This window comes from Panthera tigris, chromosome A2, assembly GCF_018350195.1.
Source record: "Panthera tigris isolate Pti1 chromosome A2, P.tigris_Pti1_mat1.1, whole genome shotgun sequence".
NCBI classification, from domain to species: domain Eukaryota; kingdom Metazoa; phylum Chordata; class Mammalia; order Carnivora; family Felidae; genus Panthera; species Panthera tigris.
Window position 1 is genome coordinate 14908677 of NC_056661.1, and position 18282 is coordinate 14926958.

Consider the following 18282-nt stretch of genomic DNA (forward strand, 5'->3'; position numbering starts at 1 on the left):
CCTATCGTTTAAGTACACACTGATCTCTCCTACACAGCTATACTTCCTGGAGGATAGAGACAATGTCTTTCAACTTGCAGCCCCAGTGAATTGCCCAGGGCCTGCCACGGAGCATGTATTCAACAAACCAAGCTGAATGATAACGATGATACAACAGACATTTATGGAGTGCTCTATGCCAGACACAGTTCCACGTGCTTTACTGTATTTTGTCAGTTAATTCCGCCAATAAACCTGTGAGGCAGAGACTGTTATTACCCATTTGACAGATGAGGTAACTAAAGCAAAGAAATTAAGCAACTTCCCAAGGTCATATGGCTAACAGATGGCAGAACCAGGATTCAGACCCAGGCAATCCAAGTCTAGAGCCCTCACCTCCATCAGAAGACAACGTATGTATTTATCGGACATTGCTGTTAAGAGCCCTGAAGAGGCTTTTTCAAACTGCCCTGATGCCATAATATTATTCTGCCAACAACTGTGTTAGCATGTTACCATTAACACTGAAACAGGCCTGGGGAGCCTGGGTGGCTCAGTCGGTTAAGCGGCCGACTTCGGCTCAGGTCATGATCTCGCGGTCCGTGAGTTCTAGCCCCGCGTCAGGCTCTGTGCTGACAGCTCCGAGCCTGGATCCTGCTTCGGATTCTGTGTCTCCCTCTCTCTGACCCTCCCCGGTTCATGCTCTGTCTCTCCCTGTCTCAAAAATAAATAAATTGTTAAAAAAAAATTAAAAAAAAAAAAAAAAAAGACTGAAACAGGCCTGTATCAGGGCACCTGGGTGGCTCAGGTGGTTAAGGGTCAAACTCTTTGATTTATGCTCAGGTCGTGATCTCACGGCTCGTGAGATCGAGCCCTACACTGACAGCAAGGAACCTGCTTGGGCTTCTCCCTCTCTCTCTCTGTCTCTCTGCCCTCCCCCTGTGCATGTGCACGTGTGTGCATATGTTTTCTCTCTCAAAAACTGAAGCAGGCCCGTTTCAGTAAGTATCTAGGACAACATAATGGCGTAAAAAGGACATGATGAAAAGTCATAGAGGGGTGACTGGGGGGCTTCGTCAGTTAAGTGTCCGCCTCTTGATTTCAGCTCAGGTCATGATCTTGCGGTTCATGAGATCAAGCACCGAGGTGGGCTCTGTGCCGAGAGCATGGAGCCTGCTTGGAATTCTCTCTCTCTCTCTCTCTCTCTCTCTGCCCCTCCCCATTTGTGCTCTCTCTTTCAAAATAAATAAATAAACATTAAAAAAAAAAAAAAAGCAACAGAGAAACTTCCAAAGAAATACCAAGAAATCTAAGGCCTCAATATCCTCATGTATTTGAAGCAACAGGGATGAAACTTGCCTAAAGTGTTACAGGGGCCCTGGGATGGAGATGTGAGCACACCTGCTGCCCAGGCAGAAACTCTCTCTCCATCAGCTCTGCCAGGAACATGGTGACCAGCCTCAGGCCTGTGTCACAGGCCACCTGTCTCCTTCACAGAAAGGTGGAGGTAGGTAATCCCTAAATGGGTCACTTGCTTCTCTCTGGGGCCCGAAAGATTTCTCAGGGGGTGTTTCTAAGTTGCTCCGTGACAGCTATGAGATGTTGCCTGGCATGAGGGAGGATGTAGCAGCGGGCTCGAATTAACCCGATCTGGCAAGTCCCCTGATCTGGGGAACGGGTCAGTACCTCCACCCTCACCTGGCATGCTGGGGGGAGGGCCCGGTGCTATTCCTCCTCTGTTTCTGCGGGCCTGCCACCATGCCGTCGCGCCGCTGGTCCAAGTAAATACATCAAACCTCGGATGGCCAGTAACTTCTTCAGCGAGCGTCCCGCAAGATGAGCAAACATTTTTAATAAATTTTAACTTGATAAATGAGCGATGTCTTGCAATATGAGTGGTATGTGATGCTGAACGTTGCATGATCACAACTGAGCCAACAGTTCTTGAAACTCGCTTCCATATGCGAGTGCTTTGGATTACAAGCATGTTCCCGGAATGAATTACGCTAGCACACAAGGTTTTACCGTACTTGCTAACTGACTCTACACGCAACATGCGATCGATAACGTTGCCGAGAGAGGCTCCAGGAGGGAACACACGAACTGCACAATGGATCCTGATATCCATGGATGGGTTTCGGCAGCTGAAACCGAAATCAGTGGCCTGCAGTGGTCTGGGATAGTCACGCGAGGTCTGTCTACAACAAGGTGTTCACAAGACGGGACTCAAAGGGAGGGAGAGGCAGCGGCAGACAGACTGATGAATTTTCTTTTCCTTAACAATGTAGTTAAATTGATTTATAGGCCTCCTTTGTCAAATCTCAGATTTGAGATAATTAAAAAACCTTTTTTTTTAGGGGCGCCTGGGTGGCTCAGTCGGTTGAGCGTCTGACTTCGGCTCAGGTCATGATCTCGCGGTCCGTAAGTTCGAGCCCAGTGTCGGGCTCTGTGCTGACGGCTCAGAGCCTGGAGCCTGCTTTGGATTCTGTGTCTCCCTCCCTCTCTGCCCCTTCCCCGCTCATGCTCTGCCTCTCTCTGTGCCAAAAATAAACATTAACAAAAATTAAAATCAAATAAATTTTTTTTAATGTTTATTTATTTTTGAGGGGAGAGGGGCAGAGAGGGAAGGAGACAGGGGATCCCAAGCAGGCTCTGTGCTGATAGCGGAGAACCCAATGACGAGCGGCTTGAACTCATGAATTGCGAGATTATGACCTGACCTGAAGCCAGATGCTTAACCGACTGAGCCACCCAGGGGCCCCTCAGATTTGAGATAGTTTATAATGAGGTTAGTAAACGATTAGTTAGTAAATGACCAAAAGGGTTTACACAATTATTGCGCGATTATGAAGCGCTTAGCTTTGAGCTTCCTGGCAGCCAGGACAGAAAGAGACAAGCTATGCCTTCCAGCTTTAAGCAGCTTCCGGGAAACAGACATTGTCCCAGATCTAAATGTTAACAGGAATCCCTCAGGATTCCTGAAGAAGCTCACAGGATGAGGCACTGATATGGATTTGCAAAGGGAAAGGAAAAAGTGATGAAATTGGAGGGTGGGGTGGGGCGGGGAGGGAGACCGGCACCAAGATGAGAGTTTCTGAGTGCAGGCACTCAGAGCCTCTCTGGACCTCTTAAGTGTTTCAGGAACACAAAAAGCTCCTTGATGACATCACATCCTCTTAGAGTGAGCAAGGAGAGGGCACCAGATACCAAACACCGATCTGACTTGTGCTCTGCCCACACCCTGTGACCTCTAGGCCAGCACCCCTGCCAAGTGAGGCCCCTTTGGCCTCTTTCTCTCTCCTTCCAGGCCTGTCCTTTTTACCCCATTTCCCATGGGAACCTCACCTCCAAGGCGGCCATTCACACCTTTGTGCACCATTTCCCTCTTCCCTTTTCTGCTCAAGCTCCTCCGTGGACCCATTTCCTACCGTGTTGGAGGAAATGATTGCTAAATGGTCCAGAAAGCTGGGGGTGGTTGCAACTGTTCAACTACAATTGTTACAACTGCAGGAAGAATTTCAAAGCTGGAAGTGGTCTGTTAACTGTTTGCGGAAGACTGTGAGAGACTTTTTGTCTTTAATTATAACCCAGCAATACTAACAAACCCAAATGGGAAACAATGCATACGTCGTTATATGTTGTTTATAACCTTTGCATATAGGTTCTCCTGAAGGACCGTATACAACACGAATTCCTGAGATACAAAACATTGTAATCCTGTTAGGGAACTCCTTAGACCCCTCAGTGACACCTTTCTAAAAACAGACTCCCCCTGCAGTGTTAGCAAGGAGCCCCCGGTTGATCTGTTTTCAGTGTGAGATCTAGGCTCCCAACTCGGCCCCAGGGCCTCCCACTCTCTCTGTACACACCGGGTTTTGCATAACATGTCATGTGCTGGGAGGGGAAAGGCAGGTGAGATGGGGCGTGTATTTAGGACACGTTCGAGTTGCTTCATTTTGGGGCCCAGTTTTCTTTGGGGCCACTAGCGAAACACCCGAATGAGCAGCAGACTGGTGTTTGGGGAATAGTCTTTGGTTCTCATTCATTTGGGATCGGCAGCCATGCGAGCTATTCGCTCCTGCATCCAAGTGCAAGGGGCTAGACCGGGGAGATCCCTGGAGAGGCCACGCAAGTCAATATGGGGTAAAAGGACACAGGCGTGAATGCCAGGGCAGAAGCCTTCCAGCTGCCCTCCTCCTGACATCCAGTTCCCTGACTCACATGCCTTCTAGACACCAATGACCTCAAACCTGCTGTCTGATCCTGAATCTCCACCTGGCTACCTACTGCTTACCCGGCATCTCTGCTTATGTGTAATACACAGTTGGCCAGAACAGAAGCTTTGATTTCTCTCCCAAATCTGTTCTCCTAGATGTTCCCATTTACTAAATGGCACCAATAATCCCCTAGAGCTGCTCAAGCGAAGGCTCTGGACGGCACACTGTCCAGTCCCTCTCCATTCGGTCAATCAACCCTTCTGCACAGAGCTTCTCAGACCTAGCTGAACACAAGGGACACCTGGGAGCTTTAAAGCACCCTAACACCCAGGGCTCTGCCCCAAACCAATCAGAGCAGAATCTCTGGGGGTGGGGCCCGGGCACCGGTACTCTTTCAAAGCTCCCTAAAGTAGTCCAATGTGTAGCCAGGTTTGAGAATCAGTGGCTGAAAAGATACTCCAAATCCAATAGCTTCTGCCCAGATTCACAGCTCCCATTTTGGTCTGAGCCACTACCCTGTCCTGTGTGGGCCACTGCAATCCCGGTGATCTTCCTGGGTCTCTGCCCCACCTCCATCACAAGCACAAGGCACTGTCGTTTTAAAAATCAGGTTATGCCGGGGCGCCTAGGTGGCTCAGTCGGTTAACTGTCCAACTTCGACTCAGGTCATGATCTCGTAGTTCATGGGTTTGAGCCCAGCGTTGGGCTCTGTGCTGACAGCCCGGAGCCCGCTTTGGATTCTGTGTCTCCCTCTCTCTCTCTCTGCCCCTCCCCTGCTCGTACTCTGTCTCTTTCCCTGTCTCTCAAAATTAAATAAACATTAAAAAAAAAAAATCAGGTTACATCATGCCTCTCTGATGGCTTCCTGCTGCATTTAGGGTAAAGACCAAAGCTTTCGTGAGGCCCTCAGGGTCCTGCCCAATCTGGCTTCTATCCACCTCTTCTGGCTCTTCTTGCCCCGACTCACCACGCTTTGGTCACCCAGGTCTTAGTCCTGTTCCTCAAACACCCCAAGCACGCGCCCACCTCTGGGCCTTTGCACCTGCTCTCTCCTCTTCCCGGAAGGCTCTGCCCTCAAAGCTTCGTTTGCCTGACTCACAGCTTCGTGGTCTCAGTCAGGCGGCACTGCTCTGAGGTCTTCTCAGACTCCCTTCAGGTAAAGAAGGCCCCCTGCGCCGCAGAAAAGTCACTGCCACATCACCTCGGTCACACCCTTCGATTGTCTCTAAAACACTCATCGCTGTTTGAAATTCCCTTGTTCTCATGTCTTCACTGCCTGACCCCTGTGCCAGGACACGAGCTTCAGGCGGGCAGGGGCGTCTGCTCAAAAAGGACCTTTCGCAGAGGAGGCACTCAATGCACATGCCATTCATTGGATCCCATCCCGCGGTGCCCCCAGGGCTCCTCCTCACCACCGCCAGAGTGATCCCTGTAAGATGACAGCTGCATCTTGCCACCTTTTTTTTTTTTTTTTAATGTGCATTTATTTTTGAGAGAGAGACGGAGACACAGAATCCGAAGCAGGCTCCGGGCTCCGAGCTGTCAGCACAGAGCCCGATGCGGGGCTCAAACTCACAACCATGAGATCGTGACCTGGGCCGAAGTCCGACGCTTAACTGACTAAGCCACCCAGGCACCCTGCCACTCTTTTATTTAAAATCCTCAGGGGCTCTAGACTGCCCCTCGTCACCCAACTGCTTTGGCACTCCGCCCAAACCTATCGCCCTCCTAAGTTCCCACCATCGCAAACAGCTCCTGGGGGCCTCGAGGAGCCACATGCCTGCGTTCCTGTGTCTTTGTCCATGTTACTCTCTCTGCCTGGCACACCAGCAGTGTCCTCCCTCCCTACCGCCCGTCACCTCCCCTAACAGCATACACAGCGCTCACAAGACCTGGCTTGGGTGTGCCGAGCGGCCAACGCCGTCCAGACTGGTGAACGTCCCCGCCCTTGCTCTTCCACGGCAACTGGCGCTTTCCTCCGCCACAGCCTCAGTCGCACGGGGCTGGCCTCACCCGTCTTCTCTAGACAGAGGGCACCCCGATCATAACCGGGCACAGGCTTCCCCTCAATTATACACCGTTCTCCTTACGTCGCTTTGCTTTTCCAAGAGACCTACTTTAGTACCTGTTTTTGCCAACCGAAACAAATCTGAAGAGGGTGCTTTGCTCTTACAAAACGGCAACTGCTTCTTCGCTTTATGTGATTCTAGCTTATGAAAGGTTTCCCGGGAACTGTCTGCTCTCAGATAGCAGGGGAAATCTGAACTTGGTTTCCTTCAGGCGCCGACTGTCTGGTGACCCCGCAGAAGGTGCTGGCGCGAGAAGAGGGGCTATCTGGACGCGGAACTGAGCTGCGAAAGCTGCTCTCCCCGGGGGATGGGGTAACACCCACCACCTGAACCCGCAGGAAAGGGAGCCCTCTGAGAAGGGAACCAGCCCGGGACCCAGGGTCTCTAGTTTGCTCTCCCCGGGGCTCACAGAAACAAAGTCTGTGTGGCCACTGCCGTCAGCGGTGTCTTCCCTTTCCTAATTTAAACACACTCGTCCTACGCACTCAAACAATTAAGCCACAGGAGGTCTTTATCAAATCACGCGCTCTCCTTTCCCTACACAAGATAATGAACGGGAACAGAGGATTTAATGCCAGGGCACACGACATTCAATGGCCACTTGCACAGCTGGTATATTTCGCTAAGTCCTCAGGCAGAACACCACCGCTTTCCCCACAGATATTCACCAAGAGGCACTTGCTGCGGCCTGAAACAGGCTTGTCCAGCTTTTCAGGAAAAGGCGAGCCTCGCCCAAACAAAGTGAAGGCCATTTCCGTGCAGGTTCCTGGAATTGGATATGGCTTTAATTTCGAGAGCACCTAGCTGCAGTCCTGCCTTCACCGGGAAGCCCCGGCCTGACCAAACTCCCCCCGGCCCCCGAGCATGCTTGCCACTCTGATGACCGGCCCCCAGTCGCCATGCTTATCGGGCTGAGCCTTTCTAACTAGAGGCTGGATTTCACCTGGACCGGAGCTCTCCCGGAGCAGCCTCCATTAACGTCTACATCAGTATACGGACAGAATCATTCGACCAAGACGGGTAAGCTGTGGCACTGATGGCGTCCTCTGGGGGCCCTGAGTCCACTTCCCCACCCCAGCCCTGGCCCTCCTGATCTCCACACGCCCAAGGTCCAGGGGAAGGAACATGCAGGCTGCGGCCATGCCAGGACCAGAGGAGCAGAGTGTGGGCTGGTCAAAACAAGCCCAGACATACTCACGGGGTCCGTCAGCATGGCCCGGCAGTGGGAAGCCAGGGCCAAGAAGGCCAGCAGGTTGAACACGATTCCGTTGATGACGCTGTACACATAGTCTCGGGATGGAATCAGCATGACAAAGAGGACCACAAACTCCGCGTAAAGGACCAGAAACCAGGTGACAATGGCACAGGCAATGCCACAGCCGTCGCGGATAAACCACATGGTTCCCACAGGACCAGGGTGGGGAGGTGGGACGCACTTCTCCGGCTGGAGGTATTCTGGCTTCCGCTCAATGTCTCGGAAGTGGTGGGTGGGGATAAGCATCATAAGCTATTCTGTCCATACTGGCATCTGGAAGAGAAGAAAGAACCCAGAAATTTGGCGTTGTCTTGTTATCAAGGAGACCTGACAAAATTATCTTTCCAAAGCGAGCCATGAGGATCGATGTGCGAACTTCCTACAGGAAAGCCGCCTAAACCTTCTGTTCATTTAAAATGTGAGTTCTTGGGGCGCCTGGGTGGCTCGGTCGGTTAAGCGTCCGACTTCGGCTCAGGTCATGATCTCACGGTCCGTGAGTTCGAGCCCCGCGTCGGGCTCTGTGCTGACAGCTCAGAGCCTGGAGCCTGTTTCAGATTCTGTGTCTCCCTCTCTCTGCCCCTCCCCTGTTCATGCTGTCTCTCTCGGTCTCAAAAATAAATAAACGTTAAAAAAAAAAAAAAAAAAATTAAAAAAAAAAAAAAAAAAAAAAAATGTGAGTTCTTGGGGCGCCTGGGTGGCTCGGTCGGTTAAGCGTCCGACTTCGGCTCAGGTCATGATCTCACGGTCCGTGGGTTCGAGCCCCGCGTCGGGCTCTGAGCTGACAGCTCAGAGCCTGGAGCCCGTTTCAGATTCTGTGTCTCCCTCTCTCTGTGACCCTCCCCCGTTCATGCTCTCTCTGTCTCAAAAATAAATAAACGTTAAAAAAATTATAATAAATAAATAAATAAATAAATAAATAAATAAATAAATAAAATGTGAGTTCTTGGGGCGCCTCGATGGCTCAGTTGACTGAGCATCCCACTTCGGCTCAGGTCACGATCTTGCGATTTGTGAGTTCCAGCCCCGCGTCAGGCTCTGTGCTGACAGCTCAGAACCCGGAGCCTGCTTCGGATTCTATGTCTCTCTCTCCTCTGCCCCTCCCCCACTTTCTCTCTCTCTAAAAAGTAAATAAACATTAAAAAAATAATAATTAAATAAATAAAATGTGAGTTCTTGGGGCACCTGGCCGCTAGAGCATGTGACTCCTGATCTTGGGGTTGTGAGTCTGGGCCCCATGCTGGGCACAGAGTTTCCTTTAAAAAAAAAAAAAAAAAAAAGTGAGTTCTCAGCTCTCTTCCCTATTTCTGAGAGTTAACTTAGCGTTTGCAAAATAGGGCCACCTTGCCCAAAGCCTTAGCATGACAGATAATGAAAAGGGAGCCTTTGAAGGGCAAATGCCTCACCCAAGGTCAGCCAGACCAACAGCTACACACAGGACACCAGCTCAGAAGTGGGACTAGAACGCGGGTCTCTTCATTTGTTAGGGATCTGCTGGGAAGACAGTGTCTCAACAGATTATATTCCAGTTGTGACTTCAAAGGCAAGATGGGGCACAGAGTGCCAAGCACTCTGGGAAAACTCTTCAGTGTTAACACTGCTGCCTCTACACCAAGGACAAACCCAGAGACTGATGTTGAGGCTGTCTGCGGTTAACAGGGATGAGCAGAACGAGAGTACCTGCTTCACCAGAACCAGGCTTAAGCTGCAACCATTAAGTTGCAGTCTAACTTACGGGGGGGGGGGGGGGGGGGCGCCTGGGTGGCTTAGTCAGTTGAGCGTCTGACTTCAGCTCAGGTCATGATCTCACGGTTCGTGGGTTCGAGCCCCACATGGGGCTCTGTGCTAATAATAGCTTGGAGCTTGGAGCCTGCTTCAGATTCTGTGTCTCCCTCTCTCTCTGCCCCTCCCCCGCTTGTTCTCTCTCTCTCTCTCTCTCTCAAAAATAAATAAACATTAAAAATTAAAAAAAAAAGACATGCTAACTTACTACTGCATTAGCTGATGGTAAAGGCAAAACCTAGATAGGGAAGGTTCTCGAAACAAACCAGGCTTTTTAATCCTAGGGCCAAAACGGTTGATTTTCCGGGAATAAGAGACTCCCTCAGCTCTGCCCTCCTCTTGGGTGACGGGGTCAAGTGGAGAATGTTGGACAATGAGTCCAACAGTGTGTCCGCACCGCCTGGCTGTGGGGCTCCATGAGCCTTGGTCGCCTCACCTGCCTCCTCACCCCAGCCTCCTCGTCAAAGGGCTGGTGTGAGGGCCGATGGAGCAGGAGGTGCCCGTGATGAATCCCGTAGCCTGGAACAGCCCTCACACGCCACGCACGTATTGTCTCTAGGAAAGACATCCATTCCTTCCTAAACAAGCGCTGAGCAACATGCCCCTTTTTCCTAACGGCTGCAGCTCGCGTCTCTGGAGACAGCAACGAAATAGCTAAGGATCGATAATGAAGTCTATCTGCCCACGGCACGCGCCACAAAACATAGCAAGTACAGATTTCCCTCCTCCGATTCTTTTTTTTTAATTTTTTTTTTTCAACGTTTTTTATTTATTTTTGGGACAGAGAGAGACAGAGCATGAACGGGGGAGGGGCAGAGAGAGAGGGAGACACAGAATCCGAAACAGGCTCCAGGCTCCGAGCCATCAGCCCAGAGCCTGACGCGGGGCTCGAACTCACGGACCGCGAGATCGTGACCTGGCTGAAGTCGGACGCTTAACCGACTGCGCCACCCAGGCGCCCCACCCTCCTCCGATTCTTTATCGTACACGTGGCGGCCTGTTGCATCACCAGATGGGTTTCTCAGTCAGAAACCGTGCCGGCAGGGGCTGACCCTGATGGCGGGGCCGCGGAGAAGCCGCCGTAGCACAGTCCGCAGCACAGCAAAGGACATCTTGGTCCTCTGAGAACGCTACTCACTTCGTAGCAGAGGAAATCGTTCAAAAGCAGCACCGGCGACGTGTGTTTTTCTGAAGACCGTGGCTCTAAAGGGCAAGTGCAAACTTTCAATGGTTGTGTCGGCTTTTTCTCACCCTTTGCCTTCTGCCTCCACTGCCTGCTTCCCCCACAGAGAAAGAGCATCTGGACTGAATACGCTACCATCATGACGAGTACGGATGTGTCTAGAAAGCTGAGAGGGTACAGCAGTAACTACTACTCAAAACGACAGACATTCTGGAGTCAAAAGTTGCACAGACTAATAATGAAAGAACAAGGCCAGGGCCTCCCCTCCCAGCACGGCGGAGAATTAGTGGCCGAGAGGCAGCTAAACGCGTAGTGTGTACCTGTCCAAAGCAACGTCGACTCAACAAATACTCAAGAGGGACTATCACATGCTGGGTACCCTCTGCTGGGAGCTGAGGAAAGAGAAGTCACAACACACCGGGAATGGCCATCCCAAGTAGGAGTAAGAGCAGCAGTTCCCAACAGGCCACCAACCAGAATCTTCTAACAAAGCAAGCCAGTGCTGTCCACAAGACAATGGCAACCAGCGTTGCCAGTGACAGCTCAGAGGCATTAAAGATGTAAGTGTACCTTCTGAAGCACCACACGGAAGGACAGCAGGAGCTCGTAGACAGGGATGTCTAGGACTCGACCTGGGCCCAGCAAATTCTAAACTTCCCAGCTCCGCTCAACCCAAAGCCAACAAGTGGAAGGCTGAAATCCCACGAAATCCCACAGCGATTCGAAAGCTGATCGAAGCTCCCCATTTTGACAATGCCCATGTTATTCCCTTGGTTTTTCCTGCTGCCGTACGGATTTGTGGGTACTGAGGCTCTAAACCAATAAAGTTGTATTGGACCACAGCCATGCCATTTGGACACATAATGTCTATGTCTGCTTTTGTACTGCATTGGCACCGCTGAGCAGCCGTGAGGGAGGCTGGCTGACCGGCAGGCCTGGAGTATTTACTCTCTAGCTCTGTGCAGAAGTTTGCTGACCTACGGTTTCAGGCCGTTGTTAGCCACCGGCTGAGCAGCTCAGTGTGACACTGGCGGTCGGTCACAACTCGCCCCACCCCTCCAACATCTGTGGCAGCATAACCTCCTGTCCTCTGCAGCCTGGGCATCAGCTCACTTGTGTACTCCACCAAGCTCTTCAATGATCAGAAAGGCGTGTGTGTGTTTTTTGGATGTTTATCCATTTTTGGGGCGCCTGGGTGGCTCAGTCGGTCAAGCGTCCGACGTCAGCTCAGGTCACGATCTCGCGGTCCGTGAGTTCGAGCCCCGCGTCGGGCTCTGGGCTGACAGCTCAGAGCCTGGAGCCTGCTTCCGATTCTGTGTCTCCCTCTCTCTCTGCCCCTCCCCCATTCATGCTCTGTCTCTCTCTGTCTCAAAAATAAATAAACGTTTAAAAAAAAATAAATGTTTATCCGTTTTTGAGAGAGAGAGGGAGACACAGAACCGGAAGCAGGCTCCACACTCTGAGCTGTCAGCACAGAGCCCGACGCGGGGCTCAAACTCACGAACTGGGAGATCGTGACCTGAGCTGACGTCGGACGCTTAACCGACTGAGCCACCCAGGCGCCCCAAGGTGTGAATTTTTGAAATGCACGATCACTGCAAATAAATTTTAGAACGATGCTCCTGTTCAGATATTTCCAGTGATGAAATTATGCTCACAGTATATTTGGACTAGTTGACCGTATTCTGTCCTCTGACAGTTACTCATTCTTGACTACACAAATGGCAACGTGAGTAAACTGGGGTGATGTTTCGTATGTGTGATCGTGCTGAGGAATAGGCCTTTCCGCAGAAGTAAATTTCCCGGTAACCACGTTTTAACCATTAGGATGGTTAAGATAGAAATGAAAAATAAAAAATGCAAGTAAGATAAAGACAAAAAAAAAGATACTGATAGCTGTCCCTGTCTTAAGTACAATAACCATCCATTTCTTTGGAGTGACTTAAGGTCATTACCCAGAACATCAATTACTGGAGTGTGTTAGGTAATGATGTCCTCAGGGGTTACAGAGATTCACTGCGGACTCTCGGCCTCACACCAGCTGGCCTGTTCAGACTACTATAATTTTAATTCCAACGTCTCCTTTGTATGGTTGTCTTCCTGTTCCATTGCTGGCTACTGTCATTTCTGTGTCTACAGTGACTCCCGACAAATTGTCCATTTATGATCACTGACGGGCCGAAGGCTGGAAAACAAATGAAACTAAACCACGATTAGATTTCTTTGTAACAGAAGGGTACTCATTTTAGGTAACAGGACTTTAGGAAGATGCTATGTTCTCCCGCCAAACAGTTCCTGGGCTGGATGTCTTTTCATTAGCCCAGGGCCTGGCACATAGTGGCCACTTACTATGCGTGTCATTACACGAACGCTGGAGTAAAATGCCTTGAGTAAAAGGCCCACCTCTGGAGGCCCCGTGTGCCTTACTTTCAGGGGCATGGCCATATTCTAGATGGTGGAGGGTGCACCAAGTAGGACTATGAAGTAGGTGGAGGGCCATGACTCTTTCTTAAGTAACTGGAATGTTCCATCCTTAAACAATGCGGGACCAGATGTGCATAGAGGAGCTCTGTTGTCCTGTTGCCCCTCGTTGGTGAGGGACAGTCTGCGATCTGGGAAAGCACTCGGCCAAGGGCACACCAGGCAGAGCCAGACACCAAGTGTTGGGCTGAAGTTCACACTCTAACCCACACTTTAGAGTCTCAAAATACCCTGCTCAAAACCAATCAAGGCATACTGTTATAAAAAGTGCACCTAACCCCCAGGCCCCTTAAGAGGAATGAAGTAGTGTTCCAGTAAGGATTTGTTCCTTCAATTAGCCAACTGAGAATCTGAGAAATACGGGGGAAAACTCACCTGGAGCAAACCGCACACCTTCCCTTCACTCTGCCCCTGAAGACAGCACTCGGAAAGCCGAACACTGACCTCTTTTCCTTTTCTAGTTTGAATTGGGGAAACTCTAATCCTTGGGGGTGAGAAGTGGCTCTTTGCCCATAACCTACTCCCCACATGAGAGTCCTTGCTTGCCAGAGTTGGGCAGAACTGTTTGCTCGGGCCTCTGGGGCGCGCACGGAGTGTTTGCTCAGGCCTCTGGGGCGCACACGCAAGGAGGCTGGTGGGGGGGAGGCTTCAATCCTGCCTGCCAGCTCATGCCCTCGGAGGGGCAGCCTCCTCCATTCTCCCTCTCCACCCCTTTCATCTCATTCCTTTGCCCTGTTTACCCTCTTAACTCTGTCTTCAATTCAATTTGTTTCAATTCAAAAAGATATTCATGGAGCAGCCACTATATATATATAAGGAACTATGCAGGGGGCTCCCACACAAGGGATGGTGAGGGCAATAATGTGTATGTGCTGCCCTGTTGGGGCCCTGCCATTCTTCTCTCCCAGCTCCCATCTGCTAAGACTAGTCTTATTTGCTCTGTTCTATTAACCTGCAGGTCCCATTTCGCTTAGCATTGGAGCCTGGTATCTCATGAGTTTATGCTCAAATCAATATTTCTTGAGTGAACAGATACAGAAACTGCACAGACCCACCCCACAATGATCCTAACACGCAGGTTTCTAATGAACAGCACAATGGAGAGGCAAACAGTACCACCCCAAAGCAAACAAAGCCCAGAAGTGAGATAAATAGGCTTTCTCACGGCCAGGACATCTAAAGGGAGGGGCTCTGAGCAGGCCACGGAGCCAGGTGAAGTGTTTTGCCCAAAGGCAGGGGGAGTGGTGATGCAGCCCGGGGGAGCAGGATGTCCAGGGTGCTGTGTGTGAGTGTGCACACACCTGGGCTGTGTCGGGAACAGCGGGTGGGGGTGTTAGGTGGAAATGAAGCTTTAAAGGCAGGGCTGGGGCGCCTGGGTGGCTCAGTCGGTTAGGCGGCTGGCTTCGGCTCAGGTCATGATCTCGCGGTCCGTGAGTTCGGGCCCCGCGTCGGGCTCTGTGCTGACAGCTCAGAGCCCGGAGCCTGTTTCAGATTCTGTGTCTCCCTCTCTCTCTGACCCTCCCCCGTTCACGCTCTGTCTCTCTCTGTCTCAAAAATAAATAAACGTTAAAAAAAGTTTTTTTTTAAAGGCAGGGTTATGTTCTGTAGGCTGTTTTACAAGGCCTTGAGCTTCATGATGAGTTGGGACTTCACCCTGGGGGTACTGGTGAGGCACCCCAGTCTCTGAGAAAGCTCTGAGGATGGTAATCATGCTATTAGTAAGGCCCCTTGGGCACTGCTGACAGGCAAGAAAGACGAGACAGACGAGAGGGTTCAGTGTAATCCAGGCCCGAAGTAATTATTCTTCCGCCTGGCAGAGGAGTGCAGCGAGGCCCAGAAAGGCAGAGGGACTAAGCCCTGGGGGTAAGGAAGTCCGAGGTGGATTCACAGAAGCAGAGGACTTCTGAGGCTCCCTAGAGCTAGAGATCCACACGAGAAGGAAGATGCACTGGCAGAATGACCATCTGAGCTCTGTCGGGGGCAGTGTGGGGTAAATCTACGGAAATCCTCTAGCCTTCCTTCTTAGACTTTCAGAAACAAAACGCAAGAAATGACTGACATTAGTGTTAATTCCCTGAAACAAAAACACATGCCACTGCATCTGGTCCGGAGCACTGCCTCCAGATCCATCAATAACTCACATGCTTCATTATCCCTGACCACAAGTGTGCCCTTCCACTCACGCAGACAGGCAGACACAAATGTGGTTAGTGAAACGCAGCCCGGGGCCCTACAAGCCCCAGGGACTGGGGTGTGGCGTTGGCTTTGCGGGATGCCGCTTATGACTCCGTTCCCGTGCTGCCCATCCACAGCGGAGCCACACCAAAGGGGTCTGAGAGGCTGATGCTAAGGCCAAGTTCACAGGCCCCATCTCCCTGTGGCCCATCTGCAGGTTGACCATCAGCGATGGGAAGAGTCCAGATCTAGTGCCTGGACTTAATCATCGTTTGTCGAATGAGGAGCAAATCCTTATAAATCCATCACCTGCCCTAAGACAACTGACCCAAAGCCCAGGCTTTATGCGCAAGGATCAAAGCCATGACATGCAAGTTCTGTGCTGGATGCATCAGAGTCCCCAAACTCAACTGTTCTCAATCCAACAAGGGTCCCAGGGACGGCAGATCCTCTCAGATTGCCAACTTCACCGGCTTTCATGACATAAGATCCTATACTGAAGTCATGGATTAGCGGAGCTAGATCTGAAATCCTTAGAAGCATCTCGAAGTACTTTGTGAATTTTACTTTCCTAAGACACCACACCCACTCACGTTCTCACATCCACGCATGCAGTCACCCATAGCATAGAAGAAGGTTTTGGGACTGTACAGATTTAAAGCAGCATAAACAAACCCAACCATTATGGCTTGTATGAAATATCTGTCTGCATCAGCTCCAATCAGGTGCAATTTTTTTCCCTTGACATAGAGAAAAGGATCATACAAATACTCAAAAAACAATTTTTTTTTTTTTTTTTTTTTTTTTTAAGGATTAGGCTTTCTGGATCCCTACAAGTGGGAACTATATAGTTGAAACTCAATTTCATCCCCTTAAAGAGGGGGGAGCAGATGTCATGAACATAGCAAGGTAGTAGAAACCCTTAACTAGAAGGCTTTTAGCTTAGGTCAAAATTTGTTTCAGGTGAATAGTTAACATGTGAATAAATCTAGTATTATGCTGAATTGCCGTTGGGGGGGGGGGCTTGTCTTGTATCCTCTTGAACTTGCCCTAAATGTTGCACTCTCAATTAAACTAACTTTTACTGCAGTTAAATAACTCTGTCCACCCCTACAATCCCTTAAAAGGCCCCCTGGAAGAAAGTAGCATCTTTTCTGATATTTCTACTGTTTTTCTCAATTCATCTTAACGTTAAGAAATTCATCTTAACGAGTATATCAATAACCTTCCAGGTTTAAATTCCACTGTCTCAAGAATATGGTGTCTGCCTCTTTTAGAATTTCTCACATTTCAGAGTGATAGACTTAAGAGCGTTCAAAAGCCAGCCCTACAATTTCAAAGATGAATAAATGGTCTATATCCTAGAAGCTTTAGAAAGGAACCTGAAGCAAAGTAAAAGACGAATTAATCGGAGCTACAATTCTCTTAATTTGTGCTAGGATCTAAAAGGGTTGTAAATTTTATACCCATTTTTTATCATTTATTTTTCCTTCGAAGATTTTATTTTTAAGTAAGCCCTAAACCCCGTGTGGGGCTCAAACTTACAACCCTGAGATAAAAAGTCGCAAGCTCTACCGACTGAGGCAGCCAGGAGTCCCAATTTTATGCCCATTTTTAGATGGTTCTCAGAAAAACAAAGAATGAGCCCCGAATCACTATGTTTGATATATTTCATTAAAAACAAAACCAAAAACAAAATGAGTCACTAACTTTTTTTTCCCCAAAAGGTAAGGGTGTGGTTCAAAGGAAAGGTGCCTTATCATCTGTATCACATGCTGCCAGCCAAGGAGGGTGTCCAGGCAGGGAAAGCACCTGGCCTGTTCTGGGTCAACATGATTTCCTCCCTCCGTGGAGGGTCTGTCACGCTCTGCCCGCCTCTTGTCTTCTGACATACTCAACCTTCAACAAAACACTTAAAGAAAACAAAACAAAACGGTAAAACATCACATCCCCAAGCCAAATCCCATAGACATTAAAGTTTACGGAGAAAATCAGGTAGTGGTCGGTAAGCTAAATTTGCCTTCGTGCCTCATAACTGGCCTTTCTTTCTTTCTTATTTATTTATTTATGATGAAAGCACAAGTAGGGGAGGTGCAAAGAGAGAGGGAGACAGAGGATCCAAGTGGGCTCTGTGTTCACAGCAGCGAGCCCGATGCGGGGCTTGAACTCACAAACCGTGAGATCATGACCTGAGCCGAAGTCCGTGCTTGACTGACTGAGCCACCCAGGTACCCCTGGCCACACCTTCTTTTAAAGCCCACTTGTGTGCACACGCAGACTTCTAACAGTAGGCCTTCATTTCAGAACAGAGTCTGGGATTTGGACGGCTCATGGGGGCTAACAGTCCTTCCACTAGTTCACCACCTCGTGACTTTCTAGATCTATTAAAAAAACACACACCCGCATATAGGATATGCCGTAACATAGGTCACAAACGTTGGGGATCAGTAGGAACTACACTCGTTTGGGTAACACATTCTACTTTCTCCTTTTCTAGGCATGCTTCGTGATATGTAATAACAATGTGGAAAATTCACGAGACTTTAAACAAGACCATGCTTAAAATTAACTGATTAAAAAATAAAAATCAGGGGCGCCTGGGTGGCTCAGTCAGTTGAGTGTCCGACTTCGGCTCAGGTCATGATCTCGCGGTGCGTGAGTTTGAGCCCCGCGTCGGGCTCTGTGCTGACAGCTCAGAGCCTGGAGCCTGCTTCGGATTCTGTGTCTTCCTCTCTCTCTGCCCCTCCCGTGCTCGTGTTCTCTGTCTCCCTCTCTCTCTCAAAAATAAACATTAAAACAAATTTTTTAAATAAAATAAATAAATAAATAAATAAATAAATAAATAAATAAATAAATAAATAAAAATCACTGTCTGGGCCAGAATTTTAGAGCTGGAAGGAAACTTAAAGACCATCTATTCGATTTTGGTCAAACTCCTTCTGTTTCATAGATGAGGAAATCGAAGCCCATTGGAGATTTTGTCAAAAATATAAGTTTTAGACAAAACATGCAGTGCTGTCTTCAGCCATGCACCAACATGAACTAAATGCCTATGATGAGGGAGGACATAGATAAAGCATTTCATTAAAAATTTTTTTTTAACACACAGCCTTTCAGAAAGAGACTGTAGGAATTACCTGACCT

The 18282-nt window shown here is 49.5% G+C and overlaps 1 protein-coding gene across 15 annotated transcripts in view; it reads right to left on the minus strand.

The window, feature by feature from the left end:
* The window catches only part of ZDHHC3 (zinc finger DHHC-type palmitoyltransferase 3), a 60423-nt gene that overhangs the window by 33420 nt on the left and 8721 nt on the right, over positions 1–18282 (minus strand). For 9 of the 15 annotated variants that reach the window (XM_042978733.1, XM_042978740.1, XM_042978738.1 and 6 more), the window contains exons 2-3: positions 7460–7793; positions 6934–7031 (exon numbers count right to left, since the gene is read on the minus strand). In XM_042978733.1, the coding sequence (XP_042834667.1) occupies positions 6934–7031; positions 7460–7769 (408 nt within the window). In that variant the 5' untranslated portion in view covers positions 7770–7793. Of the gene's footprint in view, positions 1–6933; positions 7032–7459; positions 7794–8923; positions 8985–18282 lie in introns of those variants that run through there. The other 6 variants (XM_042978742.1, XM_042978739.1, XM_042978741.1 and 3 more) reach the window with 2 other exon arrangements.